The 20,738-nt window shown below is 41.3% G+C and overlaps 1 protein-coding gene across 3 annotated transcripts in view; it reads left to right on the forward strand.

Moving 5' to 3' along the window:
- Positions 1-17,087: 17,087 nt before the first annotated feature.
- Positions 17,088-20,738, forward strand: part of LOC126457577 (probable pseudouridine-5'-phosphatase) — a 49,386-nt gene continuing 45,735 nt past the window's right edge. Inside the window, exons 1-2 of one of the 3 annotated variants that reach the window (XM_050094003.1) lie at positions 17,088-17,131; positions 17,724-17,842. In XM_050094003.1, the coding sequence (XP_049949960.1) occupies positions 17,788-17,842 (55 nt within the window). In that variant the 5' untranslated portion in view covers positions 17,088-17,131; positions 17,724-17,787. Of the gene's footprint in view, positions 17,132-17,561; positions 17,581-17,602; positions 17,843-20,738 lie in introns of those variants that run through there. The other 2 variants (XM_050094002.1, XM_050094004.1) reach the window with 2 other exon arrangements.

Genomic DNA, 20,738 nt, shown 5'->3' on the forward strand with positions numbered 1-20,738 from the left:
AGTTACTACTAAAACATGTTTTACTTTCCAGAACAAAACAGAAAAACTGTGCAGATATAAAACAAACACCACAAAAGCAACATTGTATGTTGTCACTCATTAGTAGCGTCGTGATAAAATCGTGTAGCTGTCACATAAACTAACCACTGTGTCATCTGGTATCTCACAGAAAGTACTTTAAATCCAGAATATATTTTCAAGTAAACCAAAATGTTGCATTAAAATCTCATTAGCAGTACTGGTAAATGTTCTAAGTATGTGAGCCTTATAGTCGTTACGTAATCGTGCAACTAACAAGCAAGAATGTACAAATACAACACTGTGTCGTCTGTTCACTATAACAATGCATTCGTAATTTCTGTTTAAAAATGTTCTCTAGGTTCTAGACTGGATATTTAACTTCAAACATTATTGTATGTTAACAGTTTCTTAAGTCTGACACAGCATACTAGTAATGTAAAGTGAAAAGTTTTATGGCAAAGACAAAGTTAAAAAGCAGATTATCTTTCAATAAACGGTTTTACATGTGAAATATGGTGTAAACCTTTACTCTTCCTAGTACGCAGAGTCTCAACTTCAACGCAATTATCATGTGGTATACGTCGGATTCTGTAAGGTCCATTGTAAACTAGAAAGAATTTGTGACTCAAGTGTTTCTTCTTATGTGACAATGAATGAGCTTTCTGACCAATATACAATTTCTTTGCATTTGCTTTACCGTGTAGTTTTCTCCTTTTGTCTGCTGCAGATTTTATATTTTTAAGAGCCAAATCAATTATGTCTTTGTGTCGAAGTTTACGTGTATTCGGGAAAGGTACAAGCTCTCTGATTCTGTTCGGTGGTTCTTCATTCTTCAGTACAAGAGTAGATGGTAAAGCAGTGGAATCATGAGGCATTTCATTCAGCACGTTTTGAAATAAGTGTAAATATCTGTCCCAATGCTGATGCTTTCTGTGACAATAAAGCCTGCAAAGCTTATTGATTTCTTTTATAATCCGTTCGGAGGGGTTACAATGTGGTGAGTACAATGAAATAAAAACAGGTTTGATTTTATGGTTGCGAAGCATGCATGACCAAACAGCAGATCTAAATTGCGGTCCGTTATCTGAAATGACTTTAGCAACGTGGCCAACTTCACGTAAGAAATTTTTAACAAAGGCGTTGGATACAGACCGTCCAGTGGCTTTACGTAACGGTGTGAAAGAAACAAATTTTGAAGTAAGTTCAACAGCGACTAGAATGTACGAAAATCCATTAGATGTTCTGACAAGCGGTCCCAAGAGATCAACAGCAGCAAATTCTTTTAATTTAGAAGGAATGATAGGAAACAACGGAGCACGATGTGAGACAGTAGATGGTTTCGCCTTTTGACAAAGTTTACAAATAGACAAGACTCTTCGAATTCTCTTTTCCATATTGTTAAAATAACAAGTCGTTCGAAGAATATGATAACATTTTCGTGGACCAAAATGTGCGTAGCTGAAATGAATGTACCAAATGAGCTTATTAACAAAATCGTCAGGAATGCAAAGTACCCATAGCTTGTCATCAACAGTGCAGCGTTTGAACAGTATGTTGTTTCTAACCAGATAATAATGCCGAATCTGTGTGTGTGTCTTTTCATGCCATTTGCTCTTGATGTCTTTCCAAATCGGATCTTTATCTTGTTCATGAGCAATGTCCTTTAAAGATGTGGTGATGAATTTTTCAAAGGCGACTTCCTGAATGTAAAGAATACTGAAATTTTTCTCGAGGTTGCCTTCTGTGGTACTTTTCTCAAGCCCAGCCGGTGCGCGTGACAGTGCGTCCGCAACAATGTTCTCCTTGCCGGGAATGTAGACTATTGTGAAGCGGAATTCTTGCAGAAACAATGCCCAACGTTTTAACCTGTCAGGATTTAATTTTGAAGACATAAGAAATTGTAATGCACGATGATCACTGTATACTTTTACGTGCTTACCAGAAAGAAAGAAACGGAATTTGTTAAATGCCCAAACGATAGCTAAAGCTTCTAATTCAGTAACGGAATAATTTTTTTCAGATTTTGTTAGCACTCGGCTAGCAAAAGCAATGGTTTTCTGAATGGTAGTGCCATTTTCTATGGCTTCTTGAAATAAATGGGCACCAAGACCGACTTTAGAAGAATCCGTGCTAAGGCAGAAATCTTGTGACAGATCTGGATGAGCTAAGATTGGCGCGTGAAGTAACACTTCTTTCAAAGAATTGAATTCCAACTGTGCTTGTTCGTCCCAGTTCCAAATAGTATTTTTTCCAGTGAGAGAACAAAGTTTTGGTGTAACAAGAATTTGCATATTCAGAAAACGACGGTAAAAGTTTACGAGACCTAGAAAACTGCGGACTTGTCTTTTTGTGGATGGAACTGGAATGGCTCTGATTGCTTCTAACTTTTCAGGATCCGGCTGAATCCCTTCAGAAGAAATAATATGTCCCAAAAACTTCACCTTTGTCCTACCGAATTCAGACTTTTCCAAGTTAACTGTAATTCCAGATTCTGCAAAAATACGTAACAAACTGTTGAGGATGCGATTATGTTGTTCCCATGAAGCTTCTGCTATCAGAATATCGTCCACATATAAGGTGATGTGACGTTTTAAGAACTCAGGTAATATGGAATTTAACCCACGAATGAATGCTGCTGAAGAAATGTTCAAACCAAAAGGAAGTTTCCGAAACTGATAACAAACGCCGAAACAAAGGAAAGCTGTGTATTTTCTACATTCTGGATGAAGTTCGATCTGATAAAAGCTGGATCTGAGATCAATGGAAGACAACACTTTTACACCATTAAAATTTTGAAGAAGTTCTTCTAACGTTTGCGGCCTGTCTGTTTCAGGAATAATGATCGTATTGATTTGTCTCGAATCTAAGACAAGCCTGATCGATCCATTTTTCATCTCAACAACATGTAATGGATTGTTGTATGAGCTTACTGCAGGCTCAATAATGCCCTCATTAAGCATAGATTGTATTTCTGTTCTAACACGGTCCCTATAATGCGCCGGAATTACGTATGGTCTAACACAAAATTTAGTATGCTCACGAACACGAAATTGGTATTGAAATCCCTTGATTGTTCCTGTTTTATGAGTAAAAACTGTGGAATGTGCTTGTAAAATCTCAAAAAGGTCCTGCCTATCAGTGTCATTACAATTCTCAATTGTTTGAATTTAATTCTGAATTAACTTATTAGTGTCAAATGCGCCGTCGATATCATCCCTGTCAGTACTTGCAGAGTGATTGTTAGTGTCTAGTTCCATAGAAAAGTCCGAACTGTTGTCTAACAGAAGGTAAAGCCGATTAATTTCCTCGTCATGGTTTGAGAGCCAATCTTCAAATTTCAAAGCTATTGACTTACCTTCTTTCTCTAAACTTATTTCAGCATCGTGAAAGTTTAGGATTGCTTTGTATTCATTCAAAAAGTCTACTCCCAATATAATTTCCGTCGACAATAATGGAACAATGAGAAAGTTCATAGAGAAGCTGTGGCTTTGACAAAAGAATTCTAAATTGGTTTGTTGGCGTACATCTACACTTTTTCCAAAGATTGCACCTTGTAATTTAATCTTACGTAACGGAAGTGTGGGGAAATCATTCGATTTGTTGCATTTGCTAAAGGCTGTTTCACCTATTACTGAAATGGGACTGCCAGAGTCAAGTACTGCCGTAAATTTTACGTCATTTACAGTAATGTGAATCACAGGATATGCAATGTTGTTATGTTTTACGTCGTGTTCCTGGAGTAAGATGTCCCTAATGTCTTCCATTTTTACGTAATTACTAGCTACGGCAGCTGCGTCGTTAGTGTCATAAGAACGTTTTGTGGCTGCCAGCTGTGTGAGTCATTGCCTATTGTCTCTTTGTTGGCGCGCGTCGTTATTGGGATTTGGAGACCTAACTTCTACAAATTCGCCTCCTCGAGAGGGCCCTGCTCTGTTTAAATCCCGCCAGTTCTGATGCAATTCAGGTCTGTCGTTACGATCACATCGTCTGTCGTCATGTTGGTAGTTCCTGTAGTTTCTTTCTTGTCGGTTAAGTGGTGGAGAATTTCTCCCTGAATCGTAACTGCGCGCTGAACTGTTGCGTCTGAAGTTATTCTGTCTCCCTTGATAATAATTATTTTGGTTCCCATATTGTCTGTTTCTCTGATTGTCTCTGAGATAGTCACTACCGCGGAGAGGTGATCTTTCCCAGTTTTGTTCTTGCCATAATTCGTGCTCTGAAAGCCTAAGCGTTTAGGTGATCACTGGCATAAAGCGTTAATTCCGGGTTCGAGTCCCGGTCCGGCACAAATTTTCATTGCCGTGATTGCAGTACACAGCCGTAGGTGTTTCACATTCGCAACTGCGAATACATTTCCTGTCTTTCTTGATGGCTGTAGTCGCTTCAGTGCCTGTTTCTTCGAACATGTATACATCATACTTTTCTTGATAACACCAGCACTCCTGTTTCGTATCAGATACAATTATTGTAAATGGAACCACATGCTAGATTTCTACCATAAAAGAAGCTTGCACATACTAATGTTTAAAGGAACAGCTTTTATAGAAAAGAGTAAACATAGGAAAGGCTCGATACAACCGAGGAGCCTGGCATTAGGGCACCATTTAGCGATGTTTACGCCACAGCTGCCGTTTGCGGCTTCATTGCCCCTCAGTTTAGCACGTTTCTAGATAATTGCGAATGGCTTCAACAATAACATTAGCAATTGTTATATCACTATACTCTTGTTGTCAAGAGCTTTCCAATGCCTTTAAAAAAGCACGTCTTTCGTTGAATAAAACCCATATCTACTTCAATATCTCGGTTCTTACAAGAGTTAAGAATGTTACCCATACAACAAAACTATGTGCTGCTCCGCCTACAATTACCTACCGAAAAATTCATTTCTGTGTCCTGAACCGTTCACGAAATAACAGGAGTGCAAGTTTCAGGTGATTCATTCTGTGTTGTTACGCTAGAGACGGACGATTCCTCTAGAGAAATACCAATGCTCCACTCATCTCATCTGCCGCACTTCAGGAAAATAAAGAGCTCTATTGATTGAGAAACATTCATAGCCCATGAATGTATTAAAATTCATTTCCCACTGTTTGGTAATACAATCTTATTCGCAAAGTAAGGGTACCAGTTCCTTATATTCGCAGGGAATTGGTTTCCTGTTGATGTGAGTAAATATTATCTGCTCTCTGGATATAATCTTTCACTATTGCCAAAATTAATATAACAGGAACATAAGATCGGTGTGATAAACTCAGTATTGGTCTGCAACACTGACATTTAGAAGTGTGACCTGACAGCGTGAGCCAACACGACAAATTACAGGAGCAAGAAGAGGAACTCTTATCACTATTTTAAACTGACAGTATGCGAAAGAAGAAAGTGCGTGAGAAAAGACCTGTGTTACATCCGTGACAACGAAATATGTAGCACAAGGGCAGAAATTACAGAAAACTATCGTGTTCGTAACGATCAGCCTAGTTCACAGCAGGAAATAATAAACTTTGCTGGTTATCGATGGCTTCCATCAATCATCCAATCCTCCGTTTGTTTGCGAACCACTGCATGGCCTCGTGATGAACGCACAGACCCGCTGTTTCGCCAACAGCAGGCCCGGCCGGAGGTAGTTCTGCTTTATTATTACTATTATTTATTGTCTTTCGGAACGTGCCGATACAGCCATCTCAACACAGGAAATATGCTTCTGCAGTTTGTTTCGGCAATTCAGAATGTACATTAGTTTAAGTCGTACCCTGGTTACGAAGTTACATAGGCTTAACAAACGACACATATCGTAATAAAACAAATTTTACATCCACGGGATACTGAAACGAGTAAACAAGTAAAAAATGAAACACCGGATGCTCAGAGGTAGTATGCTATAAGAATGCTACTGGTAACACAATAAAAAATGATAAAACGCCGCTGGTACACGTTTGCGACATTTCCAGTTCAATCTGTATTAATGACTATGTATATAAATTAACTGTTAAACATTCTCTTGGATGTCCTTGAAGAAGTGTTTCAAAAACTGCGGATAGATAACAGAATATTTGTGCAGGTTTGTAAGGACCATCTAGACAGAACATGAGAACAGTACGTAATAACCAGGTCTAGGTATTACAGCCATGCGTATAGAAACACTTGCATTGAGACACATACATATAGGAGAAATATAGTAAGATACATTTATAGCCTGAGCGTTCCACATCCTGCTGAACAGCAGGTAGGAGGTTGGTTGATTTAGATGATACACACCCTTCGCACCTGCAGTCCATACTAGTATAGTATTGTTCGAATGTCAGAAGGACTTTCCATGAAGAATCCATTCTAAGTTTCCATCAAGAGGCATTCATTATCCTGGACCAGAAAAGAAAAACAATAACACTACTTTTTCTTGCAATGGCTGGAGTGACAACACTGTAATGTAGATTACAGACTTCTTTTCCTTAAATGTAGTGGCTTTCGAGCCGCGCCCATTCAGCCATCTCAGTATTGGAATGACAATTATGGCGATACGAACTTAAGGACGACACAACACCCCGAGCGGTAATAGTCTCCGACCCGGGCGGAAATCGAACCTGGGCCTCTTCGCTCAGCATTCCTCAGCGCTGACCGCGCAGCTACCGAGGCGGACGTTTCCAAACCTTAGCGACGTGTGATATTCACAAGTCCCTCATAACGTTCTGGGTTCGTGGCACGGCGTGGTAATGCGGTGGAGGTCGGCATGCATTTAGTAATGAAGAAGAAGCGCTAAAAACCTTTGAACAACTATTACGAGCTTAGAAAACGGAACAATGCCGCTAGTAAGAAAAAAAAATAGCTGAAATATCACTGTGGTATTAAAAGAGCCACAGTGCAAAGAAGAACGAGAATTATTCTGCCAGTCTTATTATTATCACATGACATTGCAGAAACCACACACACACACACACACACACACACACACACACAGGTTAATGTTTAAATTCGACAATCAGGTTGCAACACTCGGTATCACTTTGCGCAGGTCTTTCAAACCTCCTTTGAAAGCGTGAAGTTGACAGTTTTCCACAATATGCCCTGCTGCTTGTTCCTCGGCAACACAGTCATCTGCGGCACTTTCAGAATAATCCCATTTCTTCAAACTACGTCCACATCTCCCTTATCCTGTTCGGATGCGTTGAGTCCCCAAAACTCGCGCGGGGAAGATAAAATCCTGCTAACTTCATCCCTGGGTTTTGAATTACGGGGACGTTCTAGGGTGGATGTTCACTCCAGCGTTCTATCCTATTAGGATATTTGACTGATTTCAGAAAATTGCCTTAAATGATTAATTATGTCATTTTTTGCTCCTAACATGCTTTTTTCCTCTTGGATTTCAGTATTCTTTTACAAAAACGGAAATGAAATTAAAGTAATTTGAACGTCCTCTGAAACGTTCCATTCGCGTCATGTGATGCCTGTGACAATACTGGCTAGCTCGCTGCCCATACTGTCATAATGCTAATTGACAATGATGTCTTGTTTTGGAATTTACGTTTCGGAAAATGGGTTACAAGTGACGTGTGTTGCCATTCTGTACAAATACGTCTACAAAAATTACTGAAAAGTTGTTTCTGGGTGTCTCAGAGAATGAGAAGATGCGTAAAACGTGTTTGCACTGTACCGGCAAATTGGAACCATGTCGACACTAAACTTAATTAAAAATACGTTGCTCTGTGGAGTTAACATTAACTTATCTCCGAGATATGATCTTCTACTGTTACAACGAAGGATGGTGTCATTCAACGAAATTAAACTCCTAGTGAAAATTGTCGTTTAACCAGCTGCTCTTCAATAATTCGCTAGCTCAGTTATCAGAGCGGTAAACCGTCGAATTTTGTAAGACGATGTCCGTAGATCTCTGGCCCGAATCTAATCTGAAAGAACATTTTAACTTATTTGTAAAATGACTCGACAGTCCTCTCATACGAAAACCTAATCACATTTACAAAACTTCACCACGCCGATCAGAAACAGGATATTATTATGTTTTTCTTGCTGTTTACATGCGGTTACATTTGCACTCGCTGTTCACACACGCCATGTTCAAAAGTGACCACACACCTTTTACTTTATTAGAAACAATGTTTTTATCTTCGTACTGTCCAGCTAAGATCCCTATTGCTTAAAATTTTACAGATTCATCGTTTTACATAAAGATGACGTAAGTCTGCTTCAGACGCCAACTTTAATTTACACTCACAAACATCACAGCCCTTACATTTGTATCACTTGTATGTTGTACACGCTTTATCTCTTTCCGTATAACATCATCGCCCTACACCTCGTTGTACCGTGGACGTATGGTGATATCTTCACTACTAGCAATCCTTCCCGAAACAATCAGTTCTTGCTAACGCTTTTTCATATTTCGTGTAAAACTTTTAAAATATGTAACGTCTTTCAGTGCAGTCCAATGCATGCGTTGCGCCACGGAACGCGTGCTGATGTAATAACTCTCAAAAATGGTTCAAATGGCTCCGAGCACCATGGGACTTGACATCCATGGTCATCAGTCCCCTAGAACTTAGAACTACTTAAACCTAACTAACCTAAGGACAACACAGAACACCCAGTCATCACGAGGCAGAGAAAATCCCTGACCCCGCCGGGAATCGAACCCGGGAACCCGGGCGTGGGTGTAATAACTCTGCTGAGTGCCTTCTATACAGGAAGTCAGCATTATATTTTGCCAAGAATACTTTTGTCGTGCTTTGGGTCGCAGCTTATGAGTGATAGACGACAATTCAGTTAACAATATACGAACCCATTTGCAAATGTTATACAGTTCCTTAGTTTTGAGCGAGTTTAATTACATTACAGGGAAAGAATGTCCGGCATTGCACATATCGGCGCTCTAAATGACAGGAGCATCAACTTTCGCAAGGCTTCCAACTATCAGCGTTCACAAAATTCCTTTCTATTGTTCCTTAAAACCTGTAATTGTGTTTTCCATCACTAAATGGCTGAACAGTTTGCAGTAAAAGTACGTAAAAACCTCGTATCTTCTGCTAACGCTCTAATAACACAAGTATAGCTTCATATTATTCCTAGCCTGTGACGTCACCAGAGCATCAGCCAATAACAGAGCGTTGTCGATCACATGTACATTGAATTTCAAGCTTCAATTACATAAAAATAACAGAAATTTTGTGAGAATATTGACAGCAAAAGCCATTTAAATGTTATGATCAATCAGAATAATAACTATCCGAACCATATTTTTAACACATTTAAATAGCCTATTCTCGGTTACATCGTAAACGTCTGCGACTAAAGCGGTGCACACGTTGGAAGCGAAGTCGTACGACTAAACCGTTGCTTGACATCGTACGATCTGAATCGTGCCAGTTGAGCTCGCTCATTGCAAGCATATTCGTCGGACTACTGCATGTTTAGCAGTGGATATAATCGATTTCTCCTCCATGACAACTCTCTTTTGCTGAGGCAAAGGCTGACATCGAAAAGGGAGGAAGGAACACGTAAATTTGATGTATAAATAAGAGACATATTTGATGAATTTCATAGCGTGTGAGATGGCCTAAGTAATAATCAACATAGCTTCCGCAATTGTTTTATAATGACTCTAGACTCCTGTTGTGTGATTCGAAAACCTCAAAATAAGCAGTGACGGAAGATACACTCCTGGAAATTGAAATAAGAACACCGTGAATTCATTGTCCCAGGAAGGGGAAACTTTATTGACACATTCCTGGGGTCAGATACATCACATGATCACACTGACAGAACCACAGGCACATAGACACAGGCAACAGAGCATGCACAATGTCGGCACTAGTACAGTGTATATCCACATTTCGCAGCAATGCAGGCTGCTATTCTCCCATGGAGACGGTCGTAGAGATGCTGGATGTAGTCCTGTGGAACGGCTTGCCATGCCATTTCACCTGGCGCCTCAGTTGGACCAGCGTTCGTGCTGGACGTGCAGACCGCGTGAGACGACGCTTCATCCAGTCCCAAACATGCTCAATGGGGGACAGATCCGGAGATCTTGCTGGCCAGGGTAGTTGACGTACACCTTCTAGAGCACGTTGGGTGGCACGGGATACATGTGGACGTGCATTGTCCTGTTGGAACAGCAAGTTCCCTTGCCGGTCTAGGAATGGTAGAACGATGGGTTCGATGACGGTTTGGATGTACCGTGCACTATTCAGTGTCCCCTCGACGATCACCAGTGGTGTATGGCCAGTGTAGGAGATCGCTCCCCACACCATGATGCCGGGTGTTAGCCCTGTGTGCCTCGGTCGTATGCAGTCCTGATTGTGGCGCTCACCTGCACGGCGCCAAACACGCATACGACCATCATTGGCACCAAGGCAGAAGCGACTCTCATCGCTGAAGACGACACGTCTCCACTCGTCCCTCCATTCACGCCTGTCGCGACACCACTGGAGGCGGGCTGCACGATGTTGGGGCGTGAGCGGAAGACGGCCTAACGGTGTGCGGGACCGTAGCCCAGCTTCATGGAGACGGTTGCGAATGGTCCTCGCCGATACCCCAGGAGCAACAGTGTCCCTAATTTGCTGGGAAGTGGCGGTGCGGTCCCCTACGGCACTGCGTAGGATCCTGCGGTCTTGGCGTGCATCCGTGCGTCGCTGCGGTCCGGTCCCAGGTCGACGGGCACGTGCACCTTCCGCCGACCACTGGCGACAACATCGATGTACTGTGGAGACCTCACGCCCCACGTGTTGAGCAATTCGGCGGTACGTCCACCCGGCCTCCCGCATGCCCACTATATGCCCTCGCTCAAAGTCCGTCAACTGCACATACGGTTCACGTCCACGCTGTCGCGGCATGCTACCAGTGTTAAAGACTGCGATGGAGCTCCGTATGCCACGGCAAACTGCCTGACACTGACGGCGGCGGTGCACAAATGCTGCGCAGCTAGCGCCATTCGACGGCCAACACCGCGGTTCCTGGTGTGTCCGCTGTGCCGTGCGTGTGATCATTGCTTGTACAGCCCTCTCGCAGTGTCCGGAGCAAGTATGGTGGGTCTGACACACCGGTGTCAATGTGTTCTTTTTTCCATTTCCAGGAGTGTATTTCGAATACGTCATTCAGATATAAAAAAAAATTTCATCCTGTTCGGCCTGAAATGCGCCCAAATGTGCCTTAGAATGTTCACTGGTGGATGACCTGGTAACTGGCCTTCGTCATGGGATCGTGATGAAGTAGTAGCTCTCCCAGCAACATGGGGGGTATTGTTCGCTGCGTTCGTGGCATTCGATCAGCCATACATGCCCCCAGATAGTGCTAGATGGCAAACACCGTTGGGAGCTCAGCATTCATTTCCTCAGTATGGATTTTGGAAATTCGTGTTTCGTGAGCTGGAGACTGTGTAACGGTAGGTTCTGTGCATGCTAAGCGACCACCGTGCGGCGTGGCAATCAAACTTCGAGAGTCACGGAGAACTGGAATCTTGGCTTAACCGTCGAGGTAGCGAGGATGGTGAAAACCTCTATAAAAAATCTTTCACTCTCAAGGTGTGGCGTGTGCCGACGTGATGCATGGCTGTCGAGGTAGAACATTCTTTAGTGGGCAACCAATGACGAAACAGCTGCATCTCAGAGTAAGGCATACCCAGGAAAGCTGGCTTCTGCCTGGGTGGACCTTTATTTCCCTAGCTGCTCATGAGACGGAAATGGAATCCTCGAACTTATATATTTCACTCCTGGTGGAATGGGGCTACTCTTGGAAGGTATCAACGCTCAGCCAAACAAGAGGGATCGTGTCACTAGCTTATCAAGACTGGTTTCCTTTGCTTAAAAGTTTAGCCTTACGCCTCCAACGCAGTCCGCTGTTACAAATACCATCGCTTTGGGCACACCACACCGGCGTGTAAGGGCGCAGTTACTTGTGGTAAATGTAGTAAGGTTGCCCACGACGGCGTCATTTGCTTCTTTCCTCCAAAATGTGTAAATTACCCTGGGAATCACCCTTTCTGAAGTAGAGGCTGCAGTCTATACCTTGAACAAAGGAAGATACAAGAGTTCAAAACAACGAAGCGCATACTACACAGTGAGGCCAAGAAGATCTACAAGACCACGCAATCTCCCACATTCATTACTTCATTCGCTTCAGTTCTTAGAAGCCTGTTCCAACAGCTGATGCCACTACACATTCGGAGGTTGGTAGCTCAGCACTACTAACGGCATTTGTCATACACTTGTAAAGGTTCTCTTATTTCGAACTCAATAGCACCTCTCAGAACATCAGAAAAAGCCACAGTTGCCAATACTGGGTAGCTCCCAGTACCTGCAAGGCAGGGGTCCATAAACAGACTGCAGTGCCGCTACCACTGCTACAGTCATTCCTACAGAACCACCTCAGGCAAACAAACCAAATAGGAAGGTTAACCGCAGACGAAGGCAGGAAGTAAACTTTCTGAACATGTCAACCTCATTACATGTGATGGTTCCAGTGATTCTGCATTGGAACCAAAAGAATACGAAGTCCATCTGGAGCCGCCATCCAGACCCCAGACTAAACTTCCATCCATTGAGAGATCGACACGCTATCAGAGAGGTAGGGTCAAAGTAAAACCTCACCAATAAATTGACTCCCATACGACAGTGGAACATTAATGGGTTCAGGATGCACGTGGAGGACCTGAAACTCCTAGCCCAGGAGCGTCCCCTGTGCTTGTGTTTACAGGAGACACTTTTTACTTTTAAAATTACTTATACCCCTACGCCGCAAGGATGACTTTCTGGGAAGTGGGCTGTGTCAATAACACGCATCACTCCTCTGTTCTCTCCTTGGTTAAGGACCCACAAGCAGTTGCAATTGAAGTTCATGTGGGTTAGAGGATCACTATCTGTTCCACAAGATGCAACAGTCTGAGGCTCTCACAGATCTTATAGAACAACTCCACAAACCACCTTATAATTGCTGATGACATTTATTCCAGTAGCCACTTTCTACTCGGGATTCACCTACAAGATGGAGCAATCCTTGAAACGTCGCCATCAAGATGGATGATCTGCAGAGCTAACTGGCTGCTGTTTTGCCATCTATCTGGGTTTGACCGCCGAGGCAGCATCTAGGATTCAGTGGAGCACATCACACAAGTGAGCCTCCATGCCACTGACTTGTCCATCATTAAGTCCTCAAGTCATCTTAGGAGGCAACCTGTACCTTGGTGGACTGATGAATACCACTCAGCAGTTGGCTGAGGTGTGCAGCTCTCTGACAGTTTTAAGTGCTCCCCAGCAGCAGAAAATCTCATAGTCTTTCGATCAGCGAGGGCCAAGGCTCGATGCGTAATCAAGGAGAGCAAGAAAAGGTGGTGGCAAGCAATCCTGGAGTCTGTCAACAGCTTCAATTATTCTATGAAGTATGGGAAGCCATCAGGATGATATCTAGTAAATACAGTTGATTTCATATACTGCAGTGCTGAAACAGGGTGTCTCCAAACAACGCCTGGAGACATTGTCCAGACAGTGACAGAGCGTTTTGTGGCGACTACTGTCACTGCTACTCAGGATCCAGCGTTCTGTCATTACCTGTCAACATGGACAAGGGTGAGTTGGACTTCATGGACTTCAGGTCCTACAATTGTGGGTCCTACAACCATCCATGCTCCATGTGGGAGCTGGATTCGGCTCTGTCTGAGGCCTGTTATACTGCACCCAGTCACGACCAAATCCATACAGCATGCCACAGAACTTGCAAACAGTGTCAAAGGAAACCTTCTTACAATCTTTTAATTTGATTTGGGCAACAGGCCAGTTTCCCGAGTCGTGGATGGAGCGAATTTTGAGGCATCTGTTTAAATTAGGAAAGGACCAAACGTTCCCAGAAGTTACTGGATCATCGCGTTAATGTGATGTGTAATGAAAATTTTGGAGCGAATGGTCAACTGTCGTCTAGTTTGGATATTAGAGACCAGGCAGCTCCTTGACCGCTCCAAGTGGGGATTCAGTAGATGTCAGTCCACTGTTGACAATCTGACCTGGCTAGAGGCGAATATCTGGAAAGTTTTGCTGTACAAATAGCATTGTATAAGTATATTCTTTAACAACAATAATATGTGCAACACTACTTGATGACATAGTAAGCTAGGACAGCTAAACCAGTGGGGCTTCCATGGCCACTTCTCCATCTTCATTTGGTCCTTCTTTAACTAAGTTTAGGTACCGAGTTGGTCACGTGCTGCCGAACAGTTTTGAGCAGTCGAATGGTATTTCCCAAGGATGTGCTTTAAGTGTTACCCTCTTTACCACATCCATAAACAGTATAACGTCTGCCGTAAGGAGTCCTGTACAACGTTTCTTATTGGTGGACGATTTTGAAGTTTACTGTTCCTCTTCCAGTACTGTAACTGGTACTCTTCAGTTGCAAACTTACAGTGAAGAGGTTAGAGTAACAGGTAAGTTTGTGTGTGTGTGTGTGTTAATTTTAATCATTCTTATTGTTCACTAACTTTACCTGACTTGCATATGAGTGGCACCACACTACATTTTAAAGATTCAGTGAAATTTCTGGGACTCAGTTTCGATTCAAGGATGTCGTTGTTATCACATTTAAGTACTTGAAGCCACGGACACAGAAAGTACTGAATATCACAAAGTGCCTTAACCACAGGTCTTGGGAAGCGAACAGATCACGTCTGCTTCAGTTTTATAGGATTTTTGTGAGATAGCATTTAGATTAAAGGCGCGTGGTATATGGATCCGCTATTCTTACCTGAAGATTATTGACACTATCCATCATGAGAGAATCAGCCTGGCCATGATTGCTTATAGGACCAGCTCCATACCCAGTCTCTGTGCTGAGGATAGGCATCACCAATCAATCTGGTGGCAAATCTGCATGGTGTGTCAAGCATATAGCATCCTCATTGCTCCAAGTTCATCAGCATATCATATGTTTGTACTTCCAGATATGGAACAAACTTTTTCTGCAACTGCCCATGAGCAATAAGCCCATTTGGGATCCATGTGAGGTGTGTGCCGGAGTCACTTGGTCTGAGGCAAATACAAGTCAAAATCTAGAGTTTCAATGGACTGCCATCCTAATTACTGAAGAGGCTAAAAGTAATTTTAAATTTATTACGATCCAGGAGATGCTGTATTTGTTTTTACTACATTATTTTGTGACATTTTAAATGCACAACACAACTATGTAGCTGTAGTCTTGGATGGGTATAAACAGGAGCATTCCGTTGGCTGTTTTGTTGTTTTCCCTGGCCATGTCATCAATTCACTGTCTTCGATTCAGAATTATGTGCAATCTTGAGGTTGCTGGAGCAGGTGAGATATTGTGAATGCTGAATTCCCGGTCTCTTTTGCCTTCCGAAGAGTCCTTAAATTCTACAACGCTTGTATCCAGCAGATAAAACAGTCCAAAATACCCAGAACGACCTTCTCCACCTATAAAGGCCGGAGAAAGAAGTGTCTTCCTGCTGGGTACAAGGGGACATGGGTATTAGGCAGCCAAGGCGACACGTCGCAATCATCAAATAGCTTAGTGTGCCATTCCACTCACTGCATGCTCATCGCTGGTGTGGTACAGAGTTATGCATCAGTGGGAAGAAGAGTGGCTGGAAGTTACAGAGAATAAGCTACATCTAGAAAAGTGTACAACTCAGCCGTGTCCTACCTCCTTCCGGCTATGCAGACAAGATGAGATCCTTCTCAATCGTTTTCGCATAGTACACAGCCCTGTCACGCATGGCTTCTAGCTCCGGCAACAGGACGCTCCAGTGTGTGGTGTTTAGGCCATACAAATAATGGTGTGTCTACGTCATGATAAATCTAAGCATCATGACGATAGTATTCTCTCTTCAGTCACTGCAAGAAAAAGTGTGTTCAGTGCTCTCAATAATCAGCCCAATGATAAAATGTAACAACCACTATCTCTCAACCGAAAAATTGAAACATTTTATGTTTACCTTTCCACGTGTTACAATAGGGATCTGTGAGAGATTTTGTTGAATAGGCGAAAGGACACGCTTATCAAGGAGGTTAGCAAGTATCATTGCCTGAAGTACGCACTGTCATCTCTTGCTACAACGCTCTACCTGTCAGAGTGCCCTGTAAAAAAATTTCGCCTGTCTTAGAGACAGCCTAACTGGACAACTTTATGACTTACGTGTATTTGAGAGAGACTAGCTGACGAAGCTAATTGTATGAAAGATACTGAAAGACGGACAAGATTCTGATTCCACATAGGTCAAGTACAGCTGGGAACATTGTACAATCACCAGTTAAAATGTGTTGTTGCTGCTACTGTAACAGATTTGCTTAGAAAGAGAAACAGATCTAATTCAGAAGAAATATGAAGCGAGAAACGAGATCGGTGAACAAGGAGAAGAGAAAGCACATGCCCAGATACTGAAAGAAACAGAAACGAAGATGTGAACTCTTGCATAAATTTTTGCCAGTGTCTCACGATGATTTTCATTTTTTGCTGAAATTGGTTGTGGTATAAGAATTATGACACAGAAAGAAAAAAAAATGTACGTTAAGTGTAGCATTGTTTCAATCCTTTTCACACAGCTAGAAAACCCTAACTTCAGAGAATCAAAAATTTTCTGCGCCTATTTTTCAACTTCGTCAGAGCCATCATCACTCCATCCTGATTCATTTTTCTGACTTGCTAATTCATTTGACATCGCAGATTTTGTAGTTTTCTGCTTACTTCCTCAACATTTGTTTCTAAGAACTGTAATGGTTTCAAAAGCTTTTCGTTCTGTCTCTTTACTTTTTTGAATCAATATGCTGCAACTCTGGATGCATTCCAAACAAACTACATGTTTATTCAGTGTTGCGTACAAAACTTGTCAAATCTCCGAAGTATTTCGGTGAAACATTTGTAGAGCGCCAGGTCTACTTGTAAACTGACTAAAAAAATTAGGCTGCTTTCGCTAAAGTGATGGAACGACGTGCTGCTGCCCATAGATTTGCCACTCTGGCAACGGCGTTAAACTTTCTCGACTCTCTCGTCGGTGTTACACGGGTAGACTCCCCAGAGAGCTCTACCTAGAGCAACTCTTCAGTTACACCCAGTGTACTGGCACCTTTACAAATGAAGGGACGGAAGGAATACACGTGAGACCTATAACGTAAGGTTTGCACGTTCTAGTGTGTGTACGGTGCCGAAGTGCTTATTCGCGTTTCACTGGTTATTTGTGACAACTTGCGAATGGACTTTTAGTACGACCATTCAAAAGAGATTAAATTAATGTTAGTAGCAGTTATGATTAACGACGCATGGAAGTCCTAATTGTAAATTCTAATCAGGTTTTCTACGTTATTCAGCACACTAGGTGTCACGATAACTCGAATTTATAGAATGGTTTCCAATCGATTAACGTAAAATATTTCCGGCGTTTATCAGAGCAATTATATAATCTACAAGAAGGTTTCCAGACACCACACTTCAATATTTTATTGAACAGTGACAGATCACTCATTTTTCCTGCATATTGATATATTATTAAAACACACGTCACCACAACATAGATCCGTCCAATCGTGCTGATTTTGTAGTCACTTTATATCTTTACATAAGGTTGGTATTACTGTTGAACATATGTGATAAGTAGAGCCAAATTTAATTCCACGAACTGTAACCGTGTCGATATATTGACACACAACATGCAGTACTTGTCGGTTAACACATTGATCCGTAGCATTCTGATATTTGTTCCGCAGGTCAGTTGCGCTGCGGGCATTGCCACTGGTTATTTACGGAAAGCTATCAAGGCCGCAAGAATCGATGGGGTTCCAACCAGTAACACATTGTATTTTCGATTTGGATGGACTTCTACTTGGTAATTGTTATCAAATAACTAAGTCTACGTAATTTGCGTGTCAGTTACAGTCTTTACTACAATAAATTCGAGAGCTGGTGATGAAACAAGTTTTTCTGAACAGGCGTCTACGTGATCTCGTTAAATGTGTAACCTTTACATAATTCTCACTATTGTGTGCATGAAATACCGGTCGAACTATATGCCGAGAACTGATTAACTATGGAATTTAGGTGTCAAAAACTAATATACATACCAGCTACCAGCCCAAACCAGCGTTATATTGAAAGCGTTTTTCAACGCCACGAACATGACTCAAAGTTATGATAGATTAAAACTGCCCATTCAATAAAATCATGACGAGGAGATCACAGAGACGCAAAAATAATTTTAATATAGACTTTGTGACCTTGTCTAGTATACAGAATCGAGTAATGTACTGTGGTGGAAAGATAATAAACAGTCTTCTTTCCAGAATAAACAAAAAAAATTGAGAATGTATAGGCTACCAATTCAAAGGGAAAGTAAAAGCATACTTCATTAACTAATCTTTCTTAAAGTTACCAGTATGTACATTGAAGTGACGAAGGAACAAATGTTCACTTATACCTCATGTTGCAACAGTCCAGAATCAAGTACATCAACATCTCGTTTGTTATTTCCCCCTCCCCCACTAGACAGAATATGGGCCACCGTGTGTAGCACATTCTTGGGGAGCTAGACCAGAATTTTATTTATTGATGTTCTTGTAACATTGTACAAATTGTTTGCGGTAGCAACCTTCATTTTTAATGTCGCTGAGGAATACTGAAGTCTCACTCTTTGGGTGATTCAAAAACCTTGAGTTAAAGGAATGTTATACTTTCATAATTTATGTTGCACATGTAATTGTGTTAAAAAGCTAGCTAAATTAATAGGAGATGTTGAAGCAAGAATATTAAGTCTTTCTTGGCATAAAAATATGAGAAATATTTAAGTAAGCCTACTTAAATAAAATTAGCCTAGTTACAATGCAGATGTTTTGTGTATATTTTCAAAAGAGGCCAAACATATGTTGGTCATAGAAGTTTAATGGTATGTTTTTGGGTTGTCACATATTTAGCTTGTTAGAAATGAAACTATAGTACTTGACCTTACTTCCCAACAGTTTAAGTTTCTTGTGATAGCTATTTTATTTGAATGTGTAGAATATGAAAAATCAATGATGCATTCCTTAAAGAAAAAGTCTATGAAACTCAGCTTCTTCAACACAGACATTTCACAAAATGATGACTTAAACAAAGAAATGCTTGTATATCTATTTAAATAGTACATGTCATTTTGTTTATAATAAGCTATTGTAAGATTGATTGGTATTCAGAAGTGTCCATAAGTGGGCTAGTGTCCAAAACTAGTCTTGACCCTGTGTGTGTGAGTAGCACTAAGCAAGATAGTGATAGTTTGTTGTTAATGTGGTGTAAATATATAGTTTCTGTTATATCCTTGTTTTTTTGTTAATGTGTACCTTGACTCATTCCTCATCCCTGAAAGTTGCCCTTATTGCTGAGATCTACAGAACTCAAGGAATGCGAATGTGGACATGCTGGAAAAACAGAAGCAGATATGTATTATAAGGAACTGATGCACTAATGATCTTTTCACAGCTGCTGAGTGAAATGGTGCTAAAGGACACTTAAGTAAATATTAATAAGACTCAACCTGTTCTCATTTGGAAATAATGCAACACTTATCAAAAATATGCAAAAGTAAACAAGCTTATGTGTGTACAATGAGTGAGTGTAGCTATGTCAGAAGGGACTAGATAGTAAGTATTTGTTTCATGCTCAATTAGTGGGATTGGTGTTCAGTTATATTAGAGGTTATATCAGAGGTCTCCAATTGTGGTTGGAAACTAAATGCCTTATCTTTGACAGAACCAGATGCTACATTTTAATTTATAATTTTCACAGTCAAGCTTCCAAAAGGATGATGAATTGCACACAAGAATTTGTTTGTATCAGTGTGGTCAATTAAAGCGATGTCCAGTTTTAGCTCATTATGTTTTTTTTTAACCACCTTCCTTTTCAGAATCTTTAAAAGATCAGTCTGTAGTGTCCCATGGTTATCACACCACATTAAGTGATTGATCCTTTACTTTTTCAGTTACTTACAGTTACCTGTTATATTGATATTATGAATTTGTTTCTGCTAAATAAATTCAGATGAATATCATGAAGACTTAAATATTACCAAATATTTATCCGTACAGTGACATCCATGTTGTTGAATGTAAAATCATCAACTTTTTTTTTTATTTTTTTTTTTTTTTTATCCTAGTGATTACTGGATGTAATACATACCAGCCTGTATTTTCACTGTTGTGTGTTCTGATGGAAGAAGTATCATCTATGTGTGTCTTTCTGTGTTTGTCCAGATGGTCTAATTTTATATTTCAATCACAATTCTCTTAGACTATCGGGTGACAAAGAGTTCTGTGCTGTTGAAGAGGTGATAACTAAATACTAGAACTCTCAGTTTTCATATTCAGAATACAGTCTCCCTCGCTCATAAAACAAGAACCATTACTTCTACTTAGAAAACTTGCTGTGTCAGAAGCCAAATCTTCATCCAGAACACTTGTCAATTCGCTAAAAGGTGTTTGGACCACACACTTTTACTTGTCTCCTAAGCAGAGAGTGCTGGAAGCAGTAGTGTGCAATCAGCTTGTCTGTTATTGAATCCTGAGACAAACTTCCTCCTCCTCCTCATCCCCCCCCCCCCCCCCCCCCCACACACACACACACACCACCCCTCACCATCTCCCAGAGCAGCCAGCCTTTAGATTATAAAAATAAATGAACATGTTATGGTGCAATGTTTTGCAGAATTGGCACAGAATTTGATGGCAAATTGTTAGAAGGACCAGGTACAGCCTTCT

The sequence above is a fragment of the Schistocerca serialis genome, chromosome 2, assembly GCF_023864345.2.
Source record: "Schistocerca serialis cubense isolate TAMUIC-IGC-003099 chromosome 2, iqSchSeri2.2, whole genome shotgun sequence".
In the NCBI taxonomy this organism is placed as follows: domain Eukaryota; kingdom Metazoa; phylum Arthropoda; class Insecta; order Orthoptera; family Acrididae; genus Schistocerca; species Schistocerca serialis.